Consider the following 26,955-nt stretch of genomic DNA (forward strand, 5'->3'; position numbering starts at 1 on the left):
CTGACTAGTTTGTATATTCTTTAACGTCAGAAAACATTGCCACAGCAGGTGGTACTGTTCTGCATGCACCTGTGTCAAGGGCTGGCAGGGGATATCAGTGCTCGGATTCAAGCCTTCAAGTATCTGGACATCAATTTTCCTAAGAGAACAATCCTATAGTGAGACTGCTATGCTGTTTGGTTATTAGTCCTTGATTCCAGGGTGGTGCCCCGGCAATATTAATCCTTATTAATATTCTATTAATTTTGATAATTGATAGTTATCTTTGATGATTGTTGATTTAAAGGATTATAAAGCTAATGTTGATTCTAATCAATGTTCAATTGATTTTATTAATTCATAATTATCTTTGATAATTATTATTTATTGCTAATAGCCAAACCAGCTCCTGAATGAAGCAGCCAACACATTATTGACTTTATTATTATTTTTTTTTATTATTATTGACTGTTCTCTTACGAGAGGTTCTCTCGTATTGCGTAAGCTAGCTTACGCTACGGGAAAGATTCATCTTTTCTGAGATATTGAAGCCAGAAAATTATCCTTAATTTTGTATCCATTGTCAACGCAGTGCGGCAGCTGCAGACCTTGAGCGGGCTAGCTAGCGAGCTCATTGGTTGCTCTGCGACAACTGCTGCAGCCTATAGATGAGCTTGGGCGAACTCGCATCCAATGAGAGGCGTCCGAGCGCTCACTGCATCAAAGCCCGCCAAAAAGGGCGTGACTAGAGTGCATATAAGTGTAGTTCGTAGGCTGGAACCCTGATTTTCATCTCTTCAGCGAAGCTCTTCGCATCACTGAACCGGAAGCCGTGTCGCCGTTCGAGGGGCATCAAGCAAGCGTGGACAGCGCTCGAAGAAGCCGGCCGTCTTCGCCACCTTCAGCCATCCTGCAAGCTATGCCATCCGGCGACGTATCCTTTTTAAAAGCAAGCTAGTTCTTAAAGAACTTCACAAAAGAGTACGAGCGTCTTTTTTAAGATGCCTCGCTCCACTTGCGCCTCATGCCGCGCTCCTCTCAGCACCGGAGACCGCCACATCATCTGCGCTCTCTGCCTGGGACTGGGGCATGCAGAGCTCGCCCTCGCCAGGCGGATGCGATCTCTGCGAGGAGCTGCCGATGTCGACCCTGCGGGCTCGACTCGAGCGCTCAGGACCGAAGCCGCCGCGCCGCCTTCCGCTCAGCCGCAAGAGAAAAGCGCCGCTCTCAAAGGCTGCCGGAAACAGTGGTAGAAGCGATTGCCTCGCCGGAGCCCATCCCTCGAGCATCACCTTCACCCTCCCCGCCCACCGGGATGCGCAGTTGCCGCCGAGCGGCTGCTCTGCTGCCATCTCGGACGAAGAAGCAGAGGATAAGGGCTGTTCCATCATGGCTTCGGACAGCGAGGAGTGGTCAGGCTCACACGCCTCCTCCTCGGCCCAGGAATCCAGCAGGACCCGCGCCGAGTCGAGGGGAACTAACACGCCTCCTCACACAGGCCGTCGACCGCCTCGGGCTCGAGTGGTCACCGCCCTTGAGCAGGCACCCAACAGATTTGACGGCTGCTTTCTACAGAGCCGCCGCCGAGCAGCACCCGCTACCCGGGCCGCTCCCTTCCTGCCGGAACTCCACGCCGAGCTTTCCAAATCATGGAACGCGCCTTTCTCGGCCGGGGTCCGATCCCACGTCTCCACCTCTCTTGTCGGTGGACGGCGCCACTGAGAAGGGCTACGCTTCCATCCCTCCGGTCGAGGATGCGGTAGCAGCACACCTTTGCCCGCACTCCGCGAGATGGCGGTCTAAACCAGTGCTCCCGTCTAAGGCCTGCAGAACAACACTCAAAGTGTACGTGGCGGCCGTCGCGGCGTTCGCTGAACCCCTGCACGGCCAGTCACAGGGTAAAAACGAGCTGGTCATCCGCTTCCTCAGGGGAGCTAGAAGGATGAACCCTCCGCGCCCCCCATCGGTTCCTATCTGGGACCTTTCTATAGTTCTCAAAGCTATGAAAACCCCCCCTTTCGAACCGCTTCAATCCGTGGATGTGAAACACCTCTCACTTAAAACCGTTTTTCTAACTGCCCTATCATCAGTTAAACGGGTGGGAGACCTTCACGCGCTATCTGTCAGCGCTGCGTGTCTTGAGTCTGGACCAAGTGACTCCAAGGTCATTTTAAAGCCTAGACAAGTGGGTCCAACAAGCACATTTAGCCCAGCAGACAGCATTGTTTTGGATGTTCGGCAAGTTCCGTCACAAAATATGCTTCATAAAAGCTGTCCAATCAGGTTGTGACCTTATCCTTATGCCTTTTGTTTTGTATCTTTAGGTTCTGTGTTAAAAATGCCAGCGCGAACATTAAGCGATCCAGGACTAAATGTATAATTTTCTTTTTTCGTCCGGAACAAGAGAACCAAGAGAACCGAACTACGTGTGAACACACCCTTATTCAGACTCAGGTCTCCTTTTAAACTGCATTCTTGACAAAACTTATAACTTAAAACATCTGTCAAACCAAAGGTCAAGCCATAGGCAGTTAAAATACACTTCCTGTCACCACAAAACAGACTTCCTGTCAGACACATCCAACTGTTATCAACCAACCAGACATCCTGGCAACCAAAGCTCAAACTACAGTCAGAGAAATCTTGTTATTGTTATCAGACATAAACACCTGTCAAAACATCCATTTATCTTTAACTCTCAAACAGACTTCCTGTGAAAAAAAACTGTTTATCGTTATCTCTCAAACAGACTTCCTGTCAAAACATCCAGTTATTGATATCTCTCAAACAGACTCCCTGTGAAAACCAGTTTATTGTTTTCTCTCGAGCAGACTTCCTGTCAGACATCAAACATACATTCAGCCTGACATTTCTGGCTATGGTTATCAAATATAAACATCTGTCACTACTTCCGGACACACCCCTCATCAATTATTCTGACAGGTGCCACCCTATATCAACTACTGGAAACATTTGTAAACAATTTTGATAACTCATCCATATTTACAGTATTTATGCAATACAAATGAAATGGAAATGCACTTTCCTCGTCTCGTTCCAAACACCAATGTTTTCTATTCCGTGGCACATCAAGATTATTTCAAATTAAATCATTGTTAGGTTTGGGTTAGAGGAACTTACAGTGGAAAAAAATTGTTGGAACACTTGTTTAAAACCCCTATGTTTATCTATATTCCATGTTGCACACCTCAACTGTGGTTTCCCTATTTCACGGCTAGGTAATGACATTGATAGTGGTAGCTAGCTAACCAACGTTAGGAGGTTAAGCAAATGTTATATCAACTTTGCTAGCATTAAATATTTCACCTTTAAATATCCCATTGCCCTTTTTGCACTTGACCAAACGGGCTAGCCAGCAAGCTACATGAAGTGTGTCAACTCCAATAATGTTAATTCTCATCTATCACGTGTTAACATGTTACCGTTTAGTTCATTATTTTTATATGTTAACTGTTTAGTTCATTATTTTTATACATTTAAAGTTTCAGTTCAAAAGAAATGCTGCGAAAAGCTCCATCCACTTTATTTTTACAAAATTATGTTGATATGTTGATTTCAAGTATTTTTCAAAAGATAATATTGAAATGTTCTGTTTTGCAGTATTTCATTAAACAAGTTCATAGGCATTTGAAGAATGTTTTGTGTTGGAGTTTGTGTTAAATTTTGACACTAAAATTTAAATTTTTACTGCAAATTTATATCGGCCCCAAATATTGGTTAATGGTCTTCTTGATTACGAAGAATTGTGTAAAAAGGTTTAGGCAAGGAGGAAGCAGAAACTGGCTGAACAGTCAAAATAATGTTTAATGAAAACTTAAAAAGACAAACATAAACACACGGCAGTTGCGTGTGTGTCTCTCTCTCTCACTAGAACTGCCACATCTGACTTGGCCTTATCCCTCTCCTCGGCTGATTAGCCCAATTGGGGGCCGGCCATGTGCACTCACAGACCGGCCCTGCCCACTTCCTCATCACAAATTGTTATTGGTATTGGCCCTGAAAAAACCATATAGGTCAACCTCTAATCGTAATAACATTGTCCATTGGTTCATTTGTGTTCCCTTTACAAAAGGCTTCACTACGATGTTGCGCTACTAAGCGCTACGGGGAACAGCTTTAGCTGTGAGCCGAGCTGAATAATGTGTGGAACACGTCAATGAACATTGACCGGAATTTATAGCCTCGGCTGATGTAATCATTAGATGCACCTGAGGCCAGGCTATAAATGGATACATCACCAGGTGTCGTCAGAAACTCTTTTTTCAGAGCGATTCTGTTTCTGTGTGTTTCACACACCCTGTCAAAACTTTCCTCTGTTAGGAGATAGATTCTGTTAGGCAGTGTGCAGTGAACGTTGTTCTATTTTTCTCTTCTGTTTAGAAAATATTATATATATATATTTCTAAAAAAAAAAAAAAAGAGAGAGAATGACTGAAAGCAAACGGTGCGTGTTCCCCTCTTCTCGCTCTATAGCTGAAGACGGCACACATCAGTTTTTGCTGTTTGTTTGGGGGTAGAGCACGCTGCTCTCGCGTTGCAGCAGGGCGGGTGCGAGCACTTCGATTTGCTTTAACAGGTAGAGTGCGTCGTGCTCGCCTCGCTTGCTTCCGGGAGTCAGCACTCACGAAAAGACCGTTCGTGGGGCTCGTGCATGGATTTGGCTGAGGAGCAAGAGACGGGTTGATCCCTTTCTCTCACTCTCGCCCCAAACCCAGCTGGTCCTTCACATGATCTCGAAGCGCGTTCCGACGCTTCTTCGGATCATGAGGTGGATCGATATTCTCTTCCCACCTCCGAGCTTTCCGTCCGCGATAAAAAATCTACGGAGGAATTGCTCGATGTTGTTACTCGTGCGGTTGCCAGATTGGACTGGCCACGCGAAAAAGAGACCATCCAAACGCACCAATTACGGGATAGATTTTATCTTCCAGTCTAAGAAAAGGAACGCCTCATGGGTCCCTTCCCTTTCTTTGATAACCTCCATGAAGAGCTTTTTCGCTCATGGAGAACCCCTAAAAAAAAACAAAAAAAATAAATAAATATATATATATAAAAAATCTATATATATTTTCTTCCCGTGTTCACATACCCTCGACGTCATTATATTCGACTATCGTGGGTGCTGAGGCACGGGGGTATTCAGTGATGCCGCCGGTCGAAGAGACGCTTGCGGGCTATCTCTCGCCGGACTCGGCATCGTCACTTAAGAAGCCCTCTCTCCCCTCAAAGCCTTGTAGGACAACCTCCACTTTAGTGGGAAGGGCTTATCAAGCAGCAGGTCAGGCTGGTGCTGCTCTGCACACTATGCTGTTTTTCAGGCGTACCAGGCTGGCCTCCTGGACGACCTGAGTGTGGGTTCTGCGCTTGACGAGCAAGCCTCAGACCCACCTCGGTCCTGACTGAAGGGAGGCTCAAAAGCAAAGCGTGGCGAGTCGTGCTCCTCCTCCCAGGGATTGGGGACAGTCTCGCCACCCTCGCCAGCCCCCGAAGCAAGACCTCAGGACTATAAATTCTAGTAAGAGAAAACCCTGATGGTCTTGTGCCTAGATTAGAGGGTAGCTCCCCTCGGGACGGGGTGCATGCTTCACTTCACCCCTCCCGGTACCCCCTCGAAGCCCCTCCATTCCTGCCACCTCTTGGTGTTTCGGGTTGCAGAGGCTTCCGTCAAAATTGGGTGTTTTCGCTGTTCCTGCATTTTATTCAGGACGCGAAACACCCGACAACCCCTCAACAGGAAGTGTTAAAATATAATACCCATCTCAGAGATCCTGGCAGTGTGGAAACTTCTGCCGGATATATTCTGTTCTGTGGGTCTTATAAGGGCTTCAGGATTTAATTCTCTCGCCGCTTTTTCCGTGTTTCAACGGCGTGTTCTCATTACCGTAAACCGGAATTCTTTTTTTTGTAAAAAAAAAACAAAAAAAAAACAAGACTCAATCTCCTGGTTAAAGGGGCAATGATATGTGTTCCCCTTCCAGAGAGAGAGAGTTAGGTTATTACACTAAATACTTCCCATTTCCCATGGAGGGTGAGGGGTGGCGTCTGGCTTAGATCTTAAAGCTTGAACTACCCGTGGGTGTTCAAGTCCAAGATGATGCCTGTCAAGACGGTCATGTCTCAAGCCCTACAACTCGTTTGGCTGGTCACCATCGATCTTATGACGCACTTCTATACTTCATTTAGAAGTTCTGCCACAACATGGAAAGTTCCTGAGGTTCACTTCTGGGGGCGAAGTCTTCCAGGGTCAGGTTCTTTCACTCAGCCTAGCCCTTTTTACCCGCACATTCACAATGCATGATGTAGCGCTGGCTCCTTGCGACTCCGTGGCATCTGCATTCTGAATTACGTAGACGACTGGCTGATCCTAGCGCAGTTCCAGGAACTGGCAGTTCAGCACAGGGACATCGTCTTAGCTCATCTGTTTCTCTGGGGTTGAGGCTCAACGCCAAGAAAAGCATCCTCTCTCCCACTCAGAACACTGTCTATCGGGGCATCGTATGGAGTTCAATTACAATGCGGGCACAACTGTCTCCCGCTAGGATTGAGTCCATTCAGATCACCCTGAGCAAAGTCAGGCTAGGTCAAGGTTGCACTGTTATCAGTATCAACGATTTCCAGGTCTCGGGGCGAATGCGTCCACGGTGATCCCTCTGGACCTTCTGCTCATGAGACCGTTTTTGTTGTGGCCAAAAGCCAGGGGATTTCTTCCAAGGGCCAAAACCCTGGGCTAAATAGGGTTAGCGCCTCAGGCTTCGTTCCCTTTCTATGTGGTTCAGACCCCGGTTTTCTGCCTTGGGTCCCACTCTAGGTGCGTCTTGTTGTCGCAGACTGCTAACGACAGACGCCTCCCTGACGGGCGGGGTAGCGGCCTTAAGTGGTCGTCCAGCTTAAGGGGATAGGAGGGTCATCAGCTCGGTTGTCACAGTCACTGTTTCGGGTTGATGGCTGTATTTCTGGCACTGAAATACCTCCTCCTGAGGCTGCCATGTCTTGGTGCGGGTGGACAATGCATCAGTAGCCTCTTACATAAATCTTCAAGGAGACCCACGTTCTTGTCAGCTGTATTTCTGACACGTCGGATTCTCCTTAGGGCCCAGGGTAAGCTCCTGTCACTCAGGTCAGTTATATCCCTGGATGCCCGTATACGGGAGCAGATTTACGGTCCAGACAGGAAATACCAACGTGGGAGTTAAGAACTCCACCCTAAGGTAGTAGTTGCCCAGAGTTCGCCAGCAAGGGTTTTTGCCTCTTACTGATAGCACCGTGCTGGCCGAACAGGGCTTGGTTCTCGGAGCTAATCTCTTCTCGACGACTCGCTTGGGCGATTCTGAAGAGGAAGGATCTTCTGTCTCAGGCACAGGGCAATATTTCATCCCTGCCCCGAATTGTGGAATCTTTCATGTTTGGCCCCTAAGGGTACCAACTGAGGGACACAGGGCTTTCTCCTGAGGTTATCGAGACCTTTTTAAATGCCAGGCTTTTTCCACTTGGAACAAATTTGGGTGAGATCTTAGGGCAGAAGAGGACCTCTTCGCCTCTATGGATAGCGCAATGTCTCCTGTACTTCTCCCTGAAATCACCCAGCCCCCTTGGGTCTGGACGTTAAGACACATACATGACCCGAATGCATCTGTATGTATTTCTTTCCCGGTTTCTCTGCTCCCGGGAGTCTTGGCGATGTTCACCAGCAAGGGTCTTGCCTCCTATTAATGGCGCCGCGCTGGCCGGACAGGATATGTTTCTCGGAGCTAATTCCTATATACTTCTATATATAATATAATACTTCTCCCCGAGTCGCCCAGTCCCCCCCTCCCCCTTGGGAGGGGCTGAACGTAGTAACGCAAATGCGCCTGCATGCGTTTCCTTCTACTAAAGTTCTTATTACAGAACCAGCTAACTGCCAGTTTGTTTCAGTTCTGGATTTTCTTTAGAAAGAACTGTCAGCGGGCACTTGCCTCACCACTGCCAGGTTCTATGTGGCCACTGCGGTTTGCCACGGCTTGGTGGGGGGGGTGCCCTCAAAGAGGCATCCTCATTATTACCCGGGCCTACGAGGCGCACGGTCAAGCTTCGCCAGTAGGTTTCAGGGCGCACTCTACCAGAGGGCTCTCCTCTTCTAAAACCTTGGCTAGAGGTCTCCCTCTGCAGCAAGTTTGTGATGCGGCAGGTTGTCCTCTCTGCACACATTCATTGGATTTTTATAGTTTCGATGTTTTGCCACCCCGGGCTCTTATGCCCTTGAGTCGACATCTCAAGCTCATGTCTGGACAAGTTTGTGATGCGGCAGGCTGGTCCTCTCCACGCACATTCATCAGTTTTTATGACAAGTTTGTGTTGCGATAGGGTTCTCTTTGCACACATTCATCGAACTTTATGGGCTAGATGCTTTGCTACTCCGGACTCTTATGTCCTTGAGTCGACATCTCAGCCCATGCCTAAACAAGTTTGTGATGCGGCAGGTTGTCCTCTCCGCACACATTCATTGGACCTTTTTAGTTTGGATGTTCTGCACTCCGGGCTCTTATGCCCTTGAGTCGACATCTCACCTCATACCTGAACAAGTTTGTGATGTGGCAGGCTGGTCCTCTCCGCTCACATGCATCAGTTTTTATGACAAGTTTGTGGTGCAATAGGGTTCTCTTCGCACACATTCATCAAACTTTATGGGTTAGATGCTTTGCTACTCCGGGCTCTTATGCCCTTGAGTCGACATCTCAGCTCATGCCTGAACAAGTTTGTGATGCGGCAGGCTTGTCCTCTCCGCTCACATTCATCAGTTTTTATGACAAGTTTGTGTTGCGATAGGGTTCTCTTCGCACACATTCATCGAACTTTATGGGCTAGATGCTTTGCTACTCTGGGCTCTTATGCCCTTGAGTCGGCATCTCAGCCCATGCCTAAACAAGTGTGTGATGCGGCAGGTTGTCCTCTCCGCACACATTCATTGGACGTTTTTAGTTTGGATGTTCTGCACTCCGGGCTCTTATGCCCTTGAGTCGACATCTCAGCTCATACCTGAACAAGTTTGTGATGCGGCAGGCTGGTCCTCTCCGCTCACATGCATCAGTTTTTATGACAAGTTTGTGGTGCAATAGGGTTCTCTTCGCACACATTCATCGAACTTTATGGGTTAGATGCTTTGCTACTCTGGGCTCTTATGCCCTTGAGTCGACATCTCAGCTCATGCCTGAACAAGTTTGTGATGCGGTAGGCTGGTCCTCTCCGCTCACATTCATCAGTTTTTATGACAAGTTTGTGTTGCGACAGGGTTCTCTTCGCACACATTCATCGAACTTTATGGGTTAGATGCTTTGCTACTCCGGGCTCTTATGCCCCTGAGTCGACATCTCAGCTCATGCCTGAACAAGTTTGTGATGCGGCAGGATGGTCCTCTCCGCACACATTCATCAAAGTTGAATGGTTTAGATGTTTATGCTACTCCGGGTTCTTATGCCCTTGAGTCGACATCTGAAGCTTATGTCTGAGACCTCTCACGTTTTTGTGAGTACACTGCACAACCGTAGGGGTCCGGACAGCCCCAAGTGCGGCGGCATGGGTATTGCGTTCCCCGTAGCGCTTAGCAGCGCAACATCGTAGTGAAGCCTTTTGTAAAGGGAACGTCTCGGGTTACATGTGTAACCCTTGTTCCCTGAAAAAGGCAGAACGAGATGTTGCGCTGCTTTGCCGCACTGGGACGTCCCAGGACTGCTCTTCAAAAAGAAGTATCTGACGACACCTGGTGACGTATCCATTTATAGCCTGGCCTCAGGTGCATCTAATGATTACATCAGCCGAGGCTATAAATTCCGGTCAATGTTCATTGACGTGTTCCACACATTATTCAGCTTAGCAGCGCAACATCTCGTTCCGCCTTTTTCAGGGAACAAGGGTTACACATGTAACCCGAGACGTTTTTCTCTATGGGGTGAAAGCCATACATTTTTGTACTTTCTAACTTGTACGATTTCTAACAATTTTACCATATCACACTATTATTGCAACTTGTTGGATTTTTTTATTTGAGGCGAGATGGACGACAGGGAAAAATAGTCAGATATCACACAAATAGCACCCGTCATGCAATACACACAAGAGATGCTTAAGTTGATTCCCACAGAATTTGTCAACAACACAATACTCCGATAAGCATTGCATTGTTAGTCACTAGTGATTGGAAGTCATTCATTTTCATTATGTAATGCGAGTTTGAGATTTGAGGTGACATGAGCAACAAAGACAGTTAACGATGCGACAGATGGCAAAGTTGAGCTTTAACTTTAGCTTAAATTTACACAGTCCTAACCAGGTATGGCATGATAAAAGGACAAGGGACATGGATCTCTTTTGAATTCTGAATTTTTGTTCTAACCTACCTCGACCAAGTCAAGTGACTTGACGTGTTTTTTTTTTCAACTGCTTGTTTTCTATTTCTTGTTTTCTTGTTTTCTATTTCTACATTATTAGTCCAAAATCCTGCTCCTCATTCCTGTACATTAAAAAAAAGAGTACTGAGGGGCCTGGGAAGATCAGCGAGTATTAACGTTAACTACCACCCCTGGAGTCACGAGTTCGAATCCAGGGCATGACTCCAGCCAGGTATCTGAAGCAATCAAATTGGCCCGGTTTCTAGGGAGGGTAGAGTCACATGGGGTAACCTCTTCGTGGTCCTGATTAGGACTTTTCGCTCTCAGTGGGGCGCATGGTAAGTTGTGCCTGGATCGCTGAGAATAGCATGAGCCTTCCATGCTGTGAGTCTACGCAGTGTAATGCACAACGAACCATATGATAAGATACACGGATTGACTGTCTAAGAAGCAGAGGCAACTGAGACTTGTCCTCCGCCACCCGGATTGAGGTGAGTAAACGTGCCATCACGAGGACCTACTAAGTAGTGGGACATTATATTGTTCACAAAAACATTTGTCTGTAAACGGTTATTTTTTTAATTCTGCTTTTAGTGTATCATTAAAAAAATTAAATTTTAGATTTCAACATTGCATTTGCAAATAGAATTGGATATAAAAAGAACAAAGAGCCCTTTAACCAATGGTATGGCCACCACAGAGCCCAGATCTCAACATCACTGAGTCAGTCTGGGATTACATGTAGAGACAGAAGCAATTGAGGCAGCATAAATAGATAGAAGAACTGTGGTAAGTTCTCCAAGAAGCTTGGAACATCCTATCTGCTAACAACCAAGAAAGTGTCCAGGTGTACCTACAGTAAGATAATTGATGCTGTTCTGAAGGCAAAGGTTGTCACAAATATTATTTGTAACAAATATTAATATTAATATAATATAATATTATATTAATTAAATATTAATTTAGCTTTTTTTATGTTTACTGGACTTTGTATGATTCTAATTGATAAATGAAAACTATGTATGGCATTATTTTTGCATCAAGACATCCTCATTATTATTATTATTATCCTCATTAAGTGACTAAAACATTGCCTCAGTAATGTACATCTTTTGATTGGCTGTGTTCATGTCACATCACACAGCAGTTTTGCATTCACTGTGGACAGACAAATTGCTCAATACTGGAAACTTGTACATGGTGTTATACAAATGCACAGTGACTACCAAAGGGAAATGAGCTAACGTGATCCACCTCTTGATACAAGTGGATAATGTATTCAAGATGAACGTCTACAAGAAATCAAAAGTAAAGAAACGTGTTGACCTCCAGTGATTACATCACAGTCAGTGTGAATGCTCCTTCAACTTGTGGCCTGAAAAGTATACAAAGTTTTGAATACTGTAGCTGTTCTTGATGGTCTTCTGAAAATGTAAACTATCTGCATATTTGTAACATAAATGAGAGTCTCATCAGGAATTATTGGTCAAAGCAGCCCAGACACCTTGTTACCTCAATTGCAACATGGATCAATTATTCCACTGAGCCTGGTGGAATACAGTCATTGCAGATAATTCAACCTCCTCACACTGATTTGGCCTCTGATATATTTGGCACAGTGTTCTTCTTGGCCCTCAAAATGCCAGCTATGTACAATTATTGCTGGAATGCTGAACAAAAGCCATGCCGTGTCTCTGTGCTGGATTCAGTTTGACCCTTGAAACTAGGTCACCATATACTAATGCAGCTGCGAGATGCTTTGGAACTACAGAGCTTTGCTGACAGTCCCAATGCTGAGAGTAATGGACAGGGCTTTAGTGTGAGCTTGGGAGCTCTAGCTAGCATAGTTGTGTCACAGTTGCCTAATGTGGGTTAAATAGGTACAGTAGCTACAATCACCATTGTATGACCACTTGACTTACGCTACTAGTGACTATAGTGTATATTTTGAGGTTAGCATCTCTTAACATGCTCTTCACCCTATCTTCAGGCAGCTAAACTAGTTTGGGCTCAGAATAACAAGGCAAAAAAGCAAAGCCATAAAAAAAAAACTTTAAATATTTCTAGACATACCTTTAGTTCTTCCTCCATGTCTGAGACCCGCTTCTCCAATGCTTCCTTTTCCTGTGAAAGCAGAAAAAAAGATATATATAAAAGCAAAAAAAAAGTATATATATATATATATATATATATATATATATATATATATATATATATATATATATATATATATATATATATATATATATAATATGCTGTAAGATGATCAACTGATCAGAATGTAGAAATGTCTCAACACTAGAGAGAAATGCATAAACTTAGAAAAAGTCAATATTGACAATATATAATGATGATATATTTATATATACCCTTTTCTCTGATTCAAATACAGTGGACCTCTCTGATATTCTGTCCTGCTTCTGAAACACAAAAGAAAATAAATGCACACAGAATCCAAATAATTTAAAATGAAACAAAGGCACTTTAAATACATATTCAATGTAAATATAAAAAGGCTATCTTTGTTTTAGTTTTTTTAAATAGTTCTAAAGGTGATATGTTTTTATTTTATTTATTTATTTTCTTTAGAATACTTTCTCCTATCCCAGCTAAATATGCAGAGGCAGTTATATGTAAGCCATTTGAAGGTTGATTTCCCTGAAGAATTTAAGCATTGTGAATCTGTGACACCATCTAAACAATGCATTGTTTGTTTAAGCATCACATCAGCCCAACACAGTGACATTAGCTCAACTAATGGCATGGGTTTGGGGCAGAACTATCTTTTTGGCCGACCAATGGAAGATGGAATGGTGATACTAGTGCTGCAGAAAATACACACTTCACCTTTAAGAATCAAATACTGCTGGACCAGTCTATAGGTATATTTTGGGCTTTTCACAGACTGTAATTTCTTACAGATGCTGGAGTCCACTTGGATGCAGAAGCCCAGTATGTGCTATTGTTTTTAATACAGGGCACTCTTTGTGCTAGATGATGGTCACTGATGAATAAAACCACACAACATCTCTCCTTTTCTCCGCATCTCTTGAGAATATTCTCTCACTTGTGTTACTCTGTCAAGCTGTGAGCGGATTTTAGAAAGTTCCTGCTTGCTGTCCTCCAGTCGAGACTTTAGCTTCTCATTCTCAGCCAGTGCGTCCTCATACAGCTGAAAAAAATCAAACAAACAAGAGTAGAATTCATCTGGCTTAATTATCATCTATGCTGGAAATTGCTTATCTGATGTCAGTCAATAGCAAACTACTGGCCTGCACTGGTTCTCCAATCAGAACTTAGCAAAGATTAATTTATGTTTGAACTCTACCATATCTCAAATAAAAAGTTACTTTTTAAAGAAAAAATTATTTCCCTTTCCTACATTGTACCTGAGATCAAAATTTATGTGTGTACCAATGTTATGTAACAGTATTGTCTCTTTTGGGAAAGTATTTGAGGACTGAATTTGTAATATAAACAATTGATCAAAGATTAATCAAAGTTATCTGACCTTCTTGTAGTCCTTGCTGGCAGAATCATCCTCTGTTTTGTTTAAAGAGGCGAGTCTGTTCTCTCGTCGTGTGTAGGTGCTTGTCCGAGGTGTCAGTCTATCTGACAAGGCCTCCACACCACTTGAGTCTGACCTGCTGCCATTAGGGAAAATGAATCATCAGGGAGGTTTTGGTCATACCATTTTTAGGCATGCATCTATCACGAAACAGGAGCAAATGGAAAAATTATGGTTTTAGAAAAATAACAGATAACCTTACCTTGACGCCCGGTCTTGCTACAAGGGGTGAAAAAAAAAAAATCAATAAAATATGCAAAAGAATTTGTCATTTAAAAAATACAGCAGAATGCAGCTCAATTTGGATGGGGAACTTAAAGGAATAGTTGGTAACACTTTCTATGAAGCCCATATTTATAATGCATTGTGAAGGCATTACACATTAATTATACTGCATTCATAATGTCTCATAATGCACCTTATAATAAGTTATACCTTCTCTTATATAATTATAACTACAGTTATAGTACATTGTAAGACTTCCCCTAAGACTCCAACAGTTACATTTTCAGAAGTGATATGATAGGTGTGGATGAGAAACAGATCACTTTCACGTTCTTCTTCTCCTGTTTTGTTGATTCACATTCTTCATGCATATCGTTTTAGTATTATATTTACTTAAATATTGATCTGTTTCTCACCCACACCTATCATATTGCTTCAGAAAAGATTAATTAAACTACTGGAGTCGTACAGATTACTTTTATGATGCATTTATGTGCTTTTTGGACCATAACAATTTTGGCACCCATTCACTTGCATTGTATGGACCAGCAGAGATAAGATATATTCTTCCATAAATCTAAATTTGTGTTCTGCAAAAGAAAGAAAGTCATACACATATGGGATGGCATGAGGGTGAGAAATTATTAGTATTTTAATTTATGTATGAACTATCCATTTAAACTAACAAAAAAAAAAAGAAAGATTATAATAATAAATAACAGAAATTACCATGGTTGTCCGATGTTTTTTGGACATGGTACTATTGTATTATATGGTGGACATTATTTGGAACTCTACCACAGTAATACCATGGCATTTCTTGAAGTACTTAAGAGTTTAATTTACACTAATATCAAAGAATCGGTGGTTGTACCATCAGTTACCTTCCATCTTACTGCACTTAGTGTCCAAACAAGAGAATTTATAAGCGTGATCCAACCTGTGATATTATTCATCTGATCCTACAGAAGATTCAGAAGGTCAAACTCTACATTGCTAAGACCTCTTAAGCTTTCAATGGGAGTCTGCCATTAAAAAGTCTGGAGCAGCATGTAAGAGTATGATATCATGTCGCAGCTAACTTGTGCATCTGCCCAAATTTGTGTGTGTGTGTGTGTGTGTGTGTGTGTGTGTGTGTGTCTACAAAAAAAATGACATCATGTCGCAAATTAACTGGTACAGTACACCCTACTCCCTCTTGAACTCGCCCCAACTCCAGTTAGCAACAACAGCAAGGCATATCATAAAGACTTGAGATATCTTCTGACTGTCCAGAACACTTTTCTAACAAAACTGTATTCGTAAATTATTTTTTATTACGATTATTTTCCACACTAATTCCTTGAGCAAGCAGATAAATCAACTTGTGTTTATGGGAACCTGTAATCTTGTAAAAGTGGACTGTAAATCTTTTGGAAACTTCCATTTTAGGTAATCCATGAATGTAAATGAAGCCATTTCTCAGTAAAAAAATAAATAAATGTTACCCTCTTTACAGAAACCCTTTAACCACTTAGTCTGTTACCATAACAAGAAATCAAATGGTTGGATGTCTACTTAGGTCTATAGCTGCTTAAATGTCATACAAGAAAAAACTTGTCACAATCCACAAGAATAATATTGGGTGTGAACATACAGTAGAAAAACACTTTGAAAGACAGCTTAAATGGGTGTTAACCCAAAAATTTAAGTCACATGGGTTTGGAACCCCATGAGGTGGAGTAAATAATGAAAATACATTTTGGGGTGAATTATCCTTTTAACATGATTCCCTCAGGATATGTTCCCAGAACAACATCCCTATCTACCAATCAGTTTTTAGAAATAGGGTTAATCTTAGGACTAGGCAGATAGGCTTTAACAACTTTCATATCAATCATTTCCCTCTGATTTTAGGGGAAGGTCAGAGTTAGGTTCAGGTTTAGAGCTAGAATGAGTTGCTTGTTTGACAATGTTGTTCCAGTGCCAACATAGGATATTGATCCAGGGACATGTCATACTTGAATAAATCATATTGTACCTAAAGAACAACACTATGCAAATTAGGTAGTCAGATGGAAAAGAGATGTACAGAAACAATATAATTTAAGGAACATGTCATAAAGAACAAACATGGAGAAAAGTTATTGCATATTTCATGGGTAATATGCAGGTCCAGACAGAATATGCTTGATTTGTTTATTTTAGCATTTTGTGCACTGCTCTTGCATGGAAAATCTGAATGGGTTTAAACATGATTAAATGTGTCTAACAGAGCTGAAAGTACACTTTAATTGGTAGTTGAAAGCATGATCAAATTAGCCAAAATATTTAATAAATTAACATGCAAGGGGCAGGGCATGTGAATAACTTTGCAAATAACAGGCATTCATCCTCTAGAGAATTCTGAGGAACTTTTCATGGAATCCTGTGGCCATATATTCTGTAGGCCTAGTAATATGTTTCTTTGCATTGCTTCAGATTTAAGGTGGTTCAGTTCAGAGAGAAAGAGAGAAGGAAAGGCATTTATAGAATCCCCTCTGTACCTCTGCTAAAGAGAGCACATCCTGTTTGGACACTCTGCAGCACACATGATTATGCATCAGAGAGGAATGACAGTTCACTGGTCTCCACTGTCTGAGGGGGACCAAAGAACAACACCAAAAAAGAACTTGGAGAATTTGGTCATTAAAATCAGACAAAGCTTGGCAGGGAAAAAGTAGGGGTTTCTTGTCCTGACAAAACTAATTAAAGGGGTAGTTCACCCAGAAATTAAAATTTATTTTTTACTCACCCTCACCAGAACACATTTGAAGAAAAATAGAAACATTTCTTAGCTCAGTAGGTCCTTAAAATGCAAGTGGATGGCAATTTCTCTTTTGAAGGTCCAACAATCACAGACAGTCAGCATAAACTTCATCCATATGACACAAGTCTTCTAAAGCGACACGATCACTTTTACTGTGAAATAGATTAATATTTAAAGTACATTTTTAACTATAAATTATGCTTCCAATGAGCAGTGGTACATGTGTGACATAATTGCATTGGAATTTGAAACATGTGAGAACTGACACAAGTGCGACACAGCCGGAAGAGCAGTGCAGGAGGAACACTGTACACACTGTAAATCCAAACTCATCTATGACACACATTTTTAGTGTAGAGTCTACACAAATGGTCAGAAATGTCAAAACAACATAAAAATGCTATGTTCACTTGACTCAGAAACACATATTTTTTTAATGTTAAGTCAACAAGTTTTAAATTTTGAGTTAACTGTACTAAGATTTATAAAGCACATAGTGCCTAATGTGCTCAAGTTCAATTAACAACAAATACATTGTGCACATAACATATAATTTAACAGTCTAATGAACACAAACAATTTTTTGTATTCATGTAGTGATTTTGCCATTTACCATTTAAAAACTTTGTGTAGAAACGACACCTACATTGTACCATACAGTGTACTCTAAATGTTCATGTTACTGTGCTCAACTAAACTAAAAGATTTATGTGCAAGCCGTTTCCAAAAAAAATTTAAGTGGAGTGAGCGAGTTGGGATTTACTGTGCAGTAGCTTGTTTGATTTTGGTTTAGATCTGTTATTATCTGTTTCTTTTCTCACAATGGTGCACTTGTGTGCTTATCCTGGATGTCTCAACCAAGAGGAGAATGTGAGACTACCTTAGTATCCAAGGCAACAGGAATACATCACACGAGAGACTGCTTGGACTCAACCCTCTCCTGAGGCATTGGATTATAGTTAAAAAGTACTTACATATTGGTCTTTTTTTCCCACCAAAAGTGATCATATTGCTTTAGCGGACATTCATTTTGTCGTATTTAGAGTTGTATCGATGATGTTTATGCTGACTGTCTGTGATTTTTGGTGCTTCAAAAGAGAAATCGCCATTCACTTGCAATTGAAGGACCTACTAGGCTAAGACACTTTTTTTATACACACCTGGGATAAAATGAGAGTAAATAATGAAAAATTTTCCTTTTTGGGTGAACAACAGATCTTGCTTAAATGGATATTTAAGCAAGATCTGTGCCATCACATATACAACCTTTTGTAACAGTACAAATCTGTCTGAATGCCCATAACTGCTTATGCTATTTACTGGCATGGTGCCGTGGTGTGTTTTCACTGAAGTAAACAGAAGGGATGGGAGTGTGGCCTCTTGCCACTGTTGAGACAGGCCGACATGAATGTTTACACAGTACTTTCAGAAATGTCTCTCCTTATGTGGTTATATAGCACACTCCAGGAACCTGCACTCTGACCATGATACACAAGTTTAATTCTAAGAGAAACAGGGCTTGACCTGACAGAGCAATGACTTACATAACTGTTGCAATATCAGTGATATTAGAGGGTGGCTTGCAGTTTGTGGGCGAACAGTCCTTTGCCTTAGTATGCAAGATGTATTCCTTAAACCAGCCTAAAATGGTTCATTGGTCTTAGTTGGTTTAAGCTGGTCTTGCTGCTCCCATGCAGGCCAAAAAGATTACATGTAAAGCTGGGGATCATCTGATTTATTTATTCGGCCAGCTGGTCTGCAAAAATCCCTCTTCAATTAGAAAACAGACCTGTCTGACCAGACTAGGAGACCAGTAAAGACCAGCAAACCATCTTAGACTGGTTTAAGATGTTTGCTTGTTTTCTAGTAGGGTCATTCTTGTGTTTACATGTAACCACAATAAAACACAACAAATGTGTTGGGCACGTTCTTGGATCAGCATCTTTTATTGGTCCAGAAAGAGCATTTCTTTAATAAACCATAGCCCAGACATGATACTGTTGATTGATAAGAAAGATGTTTAAACCCCTAATCCCAGCCCTAAACCTAATCCCTATCCCTTAAGGGGGTTCCACATGACTCCTGTTAAGGCTCCAATGGACCGCTTAATGCCAGTGTCAACTGCCACTATGACCTCCACATGTGAAGTGTTGCAGAGAACATCTTGTTTTGATTTTAGTGCTGGTACTGCCCGACTAATCATACATCCTCTGAATTGTCTTATAGACATTTGTTGATGTTTGGAAATTATACGCACATTATAAGGCTTGAGGAACAAATTTCCAACCCGATCCCGATCCTATAGAGCAAAGCCACCTTGCTGCAACTGTTTATTACTCTGTTGACTAGGACCTACATTCTTTAACTAACTCTAATCTGATTGGTTAATTTAAATATTGTTCCTGGACCAACAAGGATGTTAATCTAGGAACATGTCCAGGTTGGGTAAATCCCATTCAGCCCTTGATCAAAGCATTGCGCTGTTCCTATTTAAAGTTTCAAAGCCCTCAAAGGTCTTCATTACCGATGGGCACCTACTGTCCCCAAGCTTGCGCACTGCTTCCAAAAATGGAGGGAGAAGGAACAGAGTGCACACTTTCACCACAGTAAACCATGTAAGGCAGTGCTGATGCTGGGGTGGACATTCCATTCTGTGAGTAAAAATAACCCTAAACCAGATTAATAGGGATGTCTCTTTAACAGAAATATAAGCATGCAGAAATTACCTCTGGGTAAACACAAACCTACCATTTAATTGTGATCAAATTCACACTGCGTTACTCTGCAAATTATACAATGATAATGATAATTCCTATTTATAGAAACCTCTATAGGTAATCTTATGATCACCAAATTGCCTTGGTGCCTCAGAAAAGTTTGCCACTGTGTAGAAATAAAACTGTTAGTATAGGAATTTTTAAACATTTCGTGCAACAGCTTGAGGATGTCTACACTGGACGCATAGAATTGAAAGTAAAATAGAACAGCAACTGGCGCTGCGATATGACAACACGATCTCATCCAGTGTAGACAGATCATTTATTACGATGGGAGTGATTTGCTTTTGGGACAACGTTCATCCAGTGTAAACAGGGTGTTAATAATGCCTTAAATTTCAGTAGATTTCTTGCACAAAACTATTGTATGGCTGAAGTAGGCTTAGAATATAGTGCATGAGTCCTGTGGAACACTTTCATTGTGCTTTTACGTCTTTTGTAAAGCTTGAAAACTATAGTCTCCATTCAACAAAATTGTGTGGAAAACACAACACATTCTTTAGAATTCTCTTTGAAAGAAATTCATGCCAGCTTGGAATGACATGAGGTTTAATAAACTATGACAGAATGTACATTTTTGGGTGAACTATTCCTTTACATCAAGGAATAAGATGTACAAACACACCACCCCCCCCAATACCACAAATTCACACCCTGATTGGCACTGCTGGCAGAGCTCATCCTTTTAACAAAGCTCTAGGAACTATTTACTCAATTCTCTTTCAATGGTTCTATGAGGATTTGGTTGGGGTAAGCTGGATGAGTGTACCAGGGCAACTGTACCTTGTGAATCACATCAAAGGCGAGGAGAGGAGGCATGTGGAACCATATTTTGGTCACAGCATGCAAGCAGCAGGTTGCTAAATTCTCCTTGCATTGAGCACATATGAGCTCTCAAATAGGCCTATGCTATGAAGTAACAGTCTGTGATTGTTTCATGCAGCTGTGGGCTTCACCCTGATCTCATAACTGCACAAACTGTAACATTTACAGATTCTGGCTCATTCTGAAGTATTTATATGCAACCCCTTTAATCCTCTCTTTCCCTCTTCCCCACTCATCCCTTCATCCTCCTTTGAGAGCCAGCTAGACCATCTGCCAACTTGCAAAATGGAAAATGTGAGCGTCCCCAAACTCAAATAGAGTATATCAACAACTCCAAAACAAGACGGTTCTGCTTTGCAGATCTGTCTCTTTCTCTCTTCATCTCTCTCTCCTCTGCTCTCTTTCTCTTCCCTGCTGCGGCCTCTTTCCATGCGATAAGACACAGACACATTAACAAATAACAAATGAAGTCATTTGTTTTCAAACTGATTGCTTGTTTTGTTTATCAGATGCCTATACTCTGCTAAAAAACCTGCTTAAACCAGCAGAAACTGGTTTGTTTTTCTTAGGCTGGTCTGCTGGGTGGTTTTAGACAGGTTTGAGGAACTTTTTAGGCTGGAAATCCAGCTGGCTAACCAAATGAGCATTAGCTTTGACAAGCTTGGAGCCCAGGTTAACTAAGACCAGCAAACCATCTTTGGCTGTTTCCAGTTTGGCTTGTTTCTATTTCTATGCTCTATATTAAAGGTGAAAACTCTCACACAAGGATTCAGATCAGTGTCTATTATCCTGTGTTCTGTTGTTTGGGGTAAAAATGTCCTGTATACACAAGGGATAGTAGACCACTAAAAACAAAACTAATGTGTATATGTCTTTCTTTATTTCACTTTTACTCCCAAGGAGACCTCACGTGCACAGGCCCCCTCTCGTCATGGAAATTTCAAACCCACATGGGCAATTTTGTTGTTGGGAAAAAAAGACATGTTATGATTAGAGGAAACATAAAACATTGTGACCCTTTCCTTCAGCTAATTTTGTCTTATTATGTGGCTAACCCACAGTTACGATCACTAAAGATTAAACCTCTGTAAAAGTCTGCAGACTGGGAAATGGGTTTAGTGATGTCATACTGGACTGTTGCAATCACTTCAAGGTTTGGCAAAGCAGTGGATACTATTAAAGGACATTTATTTCACTTTTTGTTCAGTGCATTGCCTCCTTATGACAGCAAAGCTGCAGCACCTGCTGATTTTATGGGTATCTTTTCGCTGGTGTAAACACAGTCGCCACACATCAATACTGCCTTTATTGGGTTTAGAAATGTGCACAACAGCCCCAACAGAGCACCCAAAATTATTCATTGTTTTGCTATCTGAAGATCATTCTATTATGCAATAGTACATACTGGATTTGTCTGGTTAGAATTATAAACTGGAGATTTGTAAATTGCATCGATGAATCAAAGAAATTTCAACGCATTGATTGCTGAATTTAGAAATCATTTATAACCACTATATTGATTCTCAATATGATACAGATACCATCTAAGATTACACAAGCCTTCTCACAACAGATGCGGAGCATACAAATTTGAAAGGAAAAAGGCACACTTCAAAATGAAGTTCAAAGTTCATGCTGCCAAGTTCACTCCCTGTGACACATGGTATAAGCGGGTAAATGGATGGATGGATGGATACTGCAGAGTTCAGCTTTCTGTGCCTTTATTTTCCTTTATATCTCTGTAAAATGCATTGTTTCTCCTTAAAATAGTTAAAAACGATGAATAGAACATTAAATAATTTGAATTAGTGAATTCCCTCACAAGTCCACTTTACTCACAAGTCCACTTTACTCTGGGCCCCTAATGGCCCACTCAGACTTGTTTCTCGAATCTCGTGCTCCTCGCTACAGCCCTTCCCTGGTGAATTCCCCTGAGGAAGGACCTTCTTTCTCAGGGACAGGGCACCCTCTGGCATCTGCGCCCATACCTCTGGAACCTCCATGTCTGGCCCCTGGACGGGATGCGGAAGATCAAAGTGGCCTACCACCTGTCGTCGTAGACATGATAAACCAAGACAGAGCTCCCTCTACCATGCAACTTTACGACCTGAAGTGGCACTTGTTTGAAAATTGGTGTTCTTCCCGGTCTGACGACCCGCAGACGTGCACAGCTGGGTCAGTGCTCTCATTTCTGCAGGAGAGGTTGGAGGGGAGGCTGTCCCCTCCACCTTGAAGGTGTATGTCGCCGCTAGGTGTATGTAGCCGCACCCAGGCCGTGCCCGCCCCCTTGCGGGTTTGAGCACACTCTACAAGAAGTGTGGCATCCTCGTGGGGACTGGCCAGTGGCAACTACCTAGCAGACATACGCAGAGAAGCAGGCTGGGCAACACTCAATAACTTTAAGATCAAAGTGGCCTACCACCTGTCGTTGTAGACACAATAAACCAAGCCAGAGCTCCCTCTACCAGGCAACTTTACGCCCTGAAGTGGAGCTTGTTTGCAAATTGGTGTTCTTCCCGGTCTGAAGACCCGCAGAGGTGTACAGTCGGGTCAGTGCTCTCATTTCTGCAGGAGAGGTTGGAGGGGAGGCTGTCCCCCTCCACCTTGAGGGTGTATGTAGCTGCTATCGTGGCCTACCACCACGCAGTATACGGAAAGTCCTTGGGTAAGCATGACTTGATTATCAGGTTCCTTAGAGGCGTCCAGAGGTTGAACCCTCCTCGGCCAAGCCTGTTCCCCTCCTGGGATCTCTCAGTGGTCCTCTTGGGCCTTCAGGAGACGGCCATCCTGATCGCGCTTGCTTCCATCAAGAAGGTTGAGGACCTGGAAGCATTCTCTGTCAGCGACACCTGCCTGGAGTTCGGTCTGGCAAACACTCATGTCGTCCTAAGACCGCGACCGGGCTACATGACCAAGGTACCTACGAACAAGTAGTGAACCTGCAAGCACTGCCCCGGGATGAGGCAGACCCAGCCTTTTCGTTACTGTGTCCGGTGCGTGCTTTGTGTACCTATGTGGACCGCACGCAGAGCTTTAGACATTCTGAGCAGCTCTTTGTCTGCTTTGGTGGACAGCAAAATGGGAACACTGTCTCCAAACAGAGGCTTTCCCACTGGATTGTTGATGCCATAGCATTGGCCTATCACACCCAGGCCGTGCACGCCCCCTAGCGGGTTCGCGCACACTCGACAAGAAGTGTGGCATCCTCGTGGGGACTGGCCAGTGGCAACTCCCTAGCAGACATATACAGAGAAGCGGGCTGGGCAACACTCAATACCTTTACGAGATTTTACAATCTCAGGGTTGAGTCAGTTTCGGCCCGTGTTCTCTCGGGTCCGAGCCGGTAGAAATCGGCAACGTGGAGCAATTGACCGTGTGTACCACTTGCATCTAGTGCCTTTCCCCTCCACTAAGGCGATCACGTATGCTCTTATCCCAGGAGACCCCGCCAAACCGGCTCCCTGGATGACTCCTCCCTAGTCCTCTCATCCACGAATTCAGTGGAGGAATTCCCGACCAGTCCCACTATGGGTACTGAAACTACTCTGCGAATCCCCCTGTGTGTATTTTCCACGGTACGGTCCCCCTACGGACAGACCCGCAGTCGCCGCTGCCCCCCCGGTCACCGTGTTGTAGCAACTCCTCACTCGCAGCAGGTAGGATCTACCACCGCGCCATTCCCACATGTGCCCTGAAAACCGTGTAACATATTTCGTCACTTTTTACCTCCCCCCAGCCTGGGCATGTGGTGGTCTCCATGGGGTCTTTTCCCCTGAAAGAATAGGTGTTGGAAAAGAACACCTTCCCCGATGCGTGTGATAGCGTTAAGATGGCCTCAGCTGCTTTGACTCTATGCAAGAAATATAGAGAGAGAAAAGGCATGGCTGGCGCTGCATGCTCCCATGCTTGGCACGTTGCTTTGTTCCCCCCTTCGGGGTGCCTTTAACCTAAAAGGTTTATGCCGATTTTATGGGGCATTTGGGAAGGGTTCATGCAGTCTGATGCAGCCTGTCGCTTTGGCACGCAACTGCCTGCCCTCACCTGCGTCAGCAGCGCACATAAACAGTTCAGCGCATGGTGTGATTAAATATGGACCCCTACTGTCACTTCTTAGACACATCGAAGTGAGCGACAGACGGGAACGTCTAGGCTGAACCGAGCCACTATTATGGCCGAACCTCAGGAGGCGACTCCTCATGGCATAAACCTAAATGGACAGATTCATATTTCCCTCCCTTTATGTCCGGGGGCGGGACATGCAAATTATGTTTGCCAATTTTATCACTGGCCTTTTCTCAAGTTCAGAGATGCACGAGGCTCTCAGGAGGCTCTCTCCCTAGTGTCGCTTCTTCAACACAACGTCTCGTTCCCTCCATCAGGGAATAGAGGTTACAATAGTAACCTAGATGTTTTTAATTCTATTACCCTGACATTTATATGATATATGCAGCCACATATTGGCCAAACTTCCTTGGTCCTAAAGGCAACTGTGCAGTAGTGTACCACCTCTAGAATCTGGCATTCACACAACATGTGGAACAGTTTATGCACTTTCATTAATTTAGTTTAAATAATTATTAAAGTTAAAGTAAAAACTAAAATAAAATATGAGTTGTCTTGCCACAATGCTATGTTGTGAGTGATTGCCAATGTGATTGTTAAGTCATTCTGAGATTATCGGTATTATTGGTGTGAAAAGACCCTTACTGACCCAAGTAAAAAACCATGTCCCCCCCAAAACATGATATTGTGGTCCTTAGATAATGGCTTGGGTCCCTTCTTAAACGTATATTTATGGGATTGTCTCATGTTTTCTTTTTTTGGGGGGGTTGCCTGGCGGACAGTATAAAAGACAAGTCTGATCACTTACAAAGGAATACTATACCTCAACTCAACAAGCTGCACGTTTTGATGTATCATTCATGTCTAACACAAAAGGTGTGGCATTTAGCATTTTCCCTATCACACACAGAATGCCCTGTCATTTCATCATTAGACAACTAATGCTGGAGTGCAATTCTCAAAGAACATTACAGAGCTTTAATTCACACAAGAGGTTTAGTCTAAAAAGGTTATTTTTATCCAGGCAAGATGTTTAAATCTAATAAAATGAAATATTGGATTAGCTGGGTGCAGTGTTGGCTGCACGTGAGCTCAGCGCAGATTCAGAAAAAAAATTATGAAAACAAATTCTATTAACTGTTAATAATACAGGACAAACCCTGTTCACAAACACACACATAATATGATTCAAAACATTTCCTAAAACTGCCATTCAGAACTGGTCAAAAAATGACTAGTTGAAATGAAATGTCAAACAATGTCCTTCATTATGGCATGCTATAATTCACGTAAAACTATTTAAATATATACTATATATATATATATATATATATATATATATATATATATATATATATATATATAAGATGTACAATTTGTCAACATTATTAACAATTTTGAACAGCACACTTTATAGTTAATGTGAATCATTCTAGCAAAGTGAAGTCAGGCCCGTGGGTGGGGTAAATGAGCTTCAATAGGATATACACCTTATAGATTTCATATTTAATAGAGCTTGCCAATCCCATAGGGTTAGGTATTAAAACACACCTCTAAATGTAAATAATAAACTTTCGTACAGGGCCGTTTCTAGACTTCGACGAAGTAGGCGGGCGCCTAGGGCACCATATACTGGGGGGTTCCCATATCTGGAAACCAGAATGTGCTCTTTTGAGCTATGGGCTTTTGGGACAGTAATCGACCACCTAGCAACCGATGCCCTAGCAACCACCCAAAACACCACAGCAACCATATAGTAATGAACTAAAAAAAACACTAACTTCAGAAAACCTAACTTTAAGTACTGCTTAAACTGTTCAAGTTATTTGACAATTACCCAGAACATTTCCATGCACAGCAAACATGAATTTATTTTATTGTATATTATTTTATTTTTTCTGCTCTGCAACAATTAAAAGAAAACGTGTAGACGTGGCCGGGGTATTTTGAAAACTAAGTGAACCATGACTGCTGGGAATCACTCCCACTCATACTGAATCACTGTATACATCACAGATACTCTCTCTGTTCACCAATTCCATTCTCTGATGCCATCCCTCAATGACAGCACAATCATTTAAGATCACAAAGATGCTTTGTTTTTGCCTTGAACCAAGAAAGAAGTTTAATTTCAATATTAGACAGATTTACTTGCCTACTTGTGGAAGTGTAGAACTACTAGAAAGAGTTCCTAAAGCATTGCTGATATATTTTCTAAATATATTCTAATTTATTTATTTTTATTATTATTACAAAATGTATTATCAGCATAGCACAATTGTGAAACAATTTAGTGACAAGTTAAATTGAAAAATGCACATACATTTCAAAATGTATGTGGTAAGT

At 42.5% G+C, this 26,955-nt stretch overlaps 1 protein-coding gene across 2 annotated transcripts in view; it reads right to left on the reverse strand.

Annotated features, from left to right (window-relative positions):
* LOC127628883 (protein phosphatase 1 regulatory subunit 12B) overlaps nucleotides 1-26,955 on the reverse strand; it is a 39,698-nt gene that overhangs the window by 11,757 nt on the left and 986 nt on the right. The window contains exons 2-6 of one of the 2 annotated variants that reach the window (XM_052105835.1): nucleotides 14,135-14,151; nucleotides 13,876-14,008; nucleotides 13,432-13,536; nucleotides 12,734-12,784; nucleotides 12,438-12,488 (exon numbers count right to left, since the gene is read on the reverse strand). In XM_052105835.1, the coding sequence (XP_051961795.1) occupies nucleotides 12,438-12,488; nucleotides 12,734-12,784; nucleotides 13,432-13,536; nucleotides 13,876-14,008; nucleotides 14,135-14,151 (357 nt within the window). Of the gene's footprint in view, nucleotides 1-12,437; nucleotides 12,489-12,733; nucleotides 12,785-13,431; nucleotides 13,537-13,875; nucleotides 14,012-14,134; nucleotides 14,152-26,955 lie in introns of both variants that reach the window. The other variant, XM_052105834.1, reaches the window with a different exon arrangement.

The sequence above is a fragment of the Xyrauchen texanus genome, chromosome 35 (assembly GCF_025860055.1).
Source record: "Xyrauchen texanus isolate HMW12.3.18 chromosome 35, RBS_HiC_50CHRs, whole genome shotgun sequence".
Classification (NCBI taxonomy): Eukaryota; Metazoa; Chordata; class Actinopteri; order Cypriniformes; family Catostomidae; genus Xyrauchen; species Xyrauchen texanus.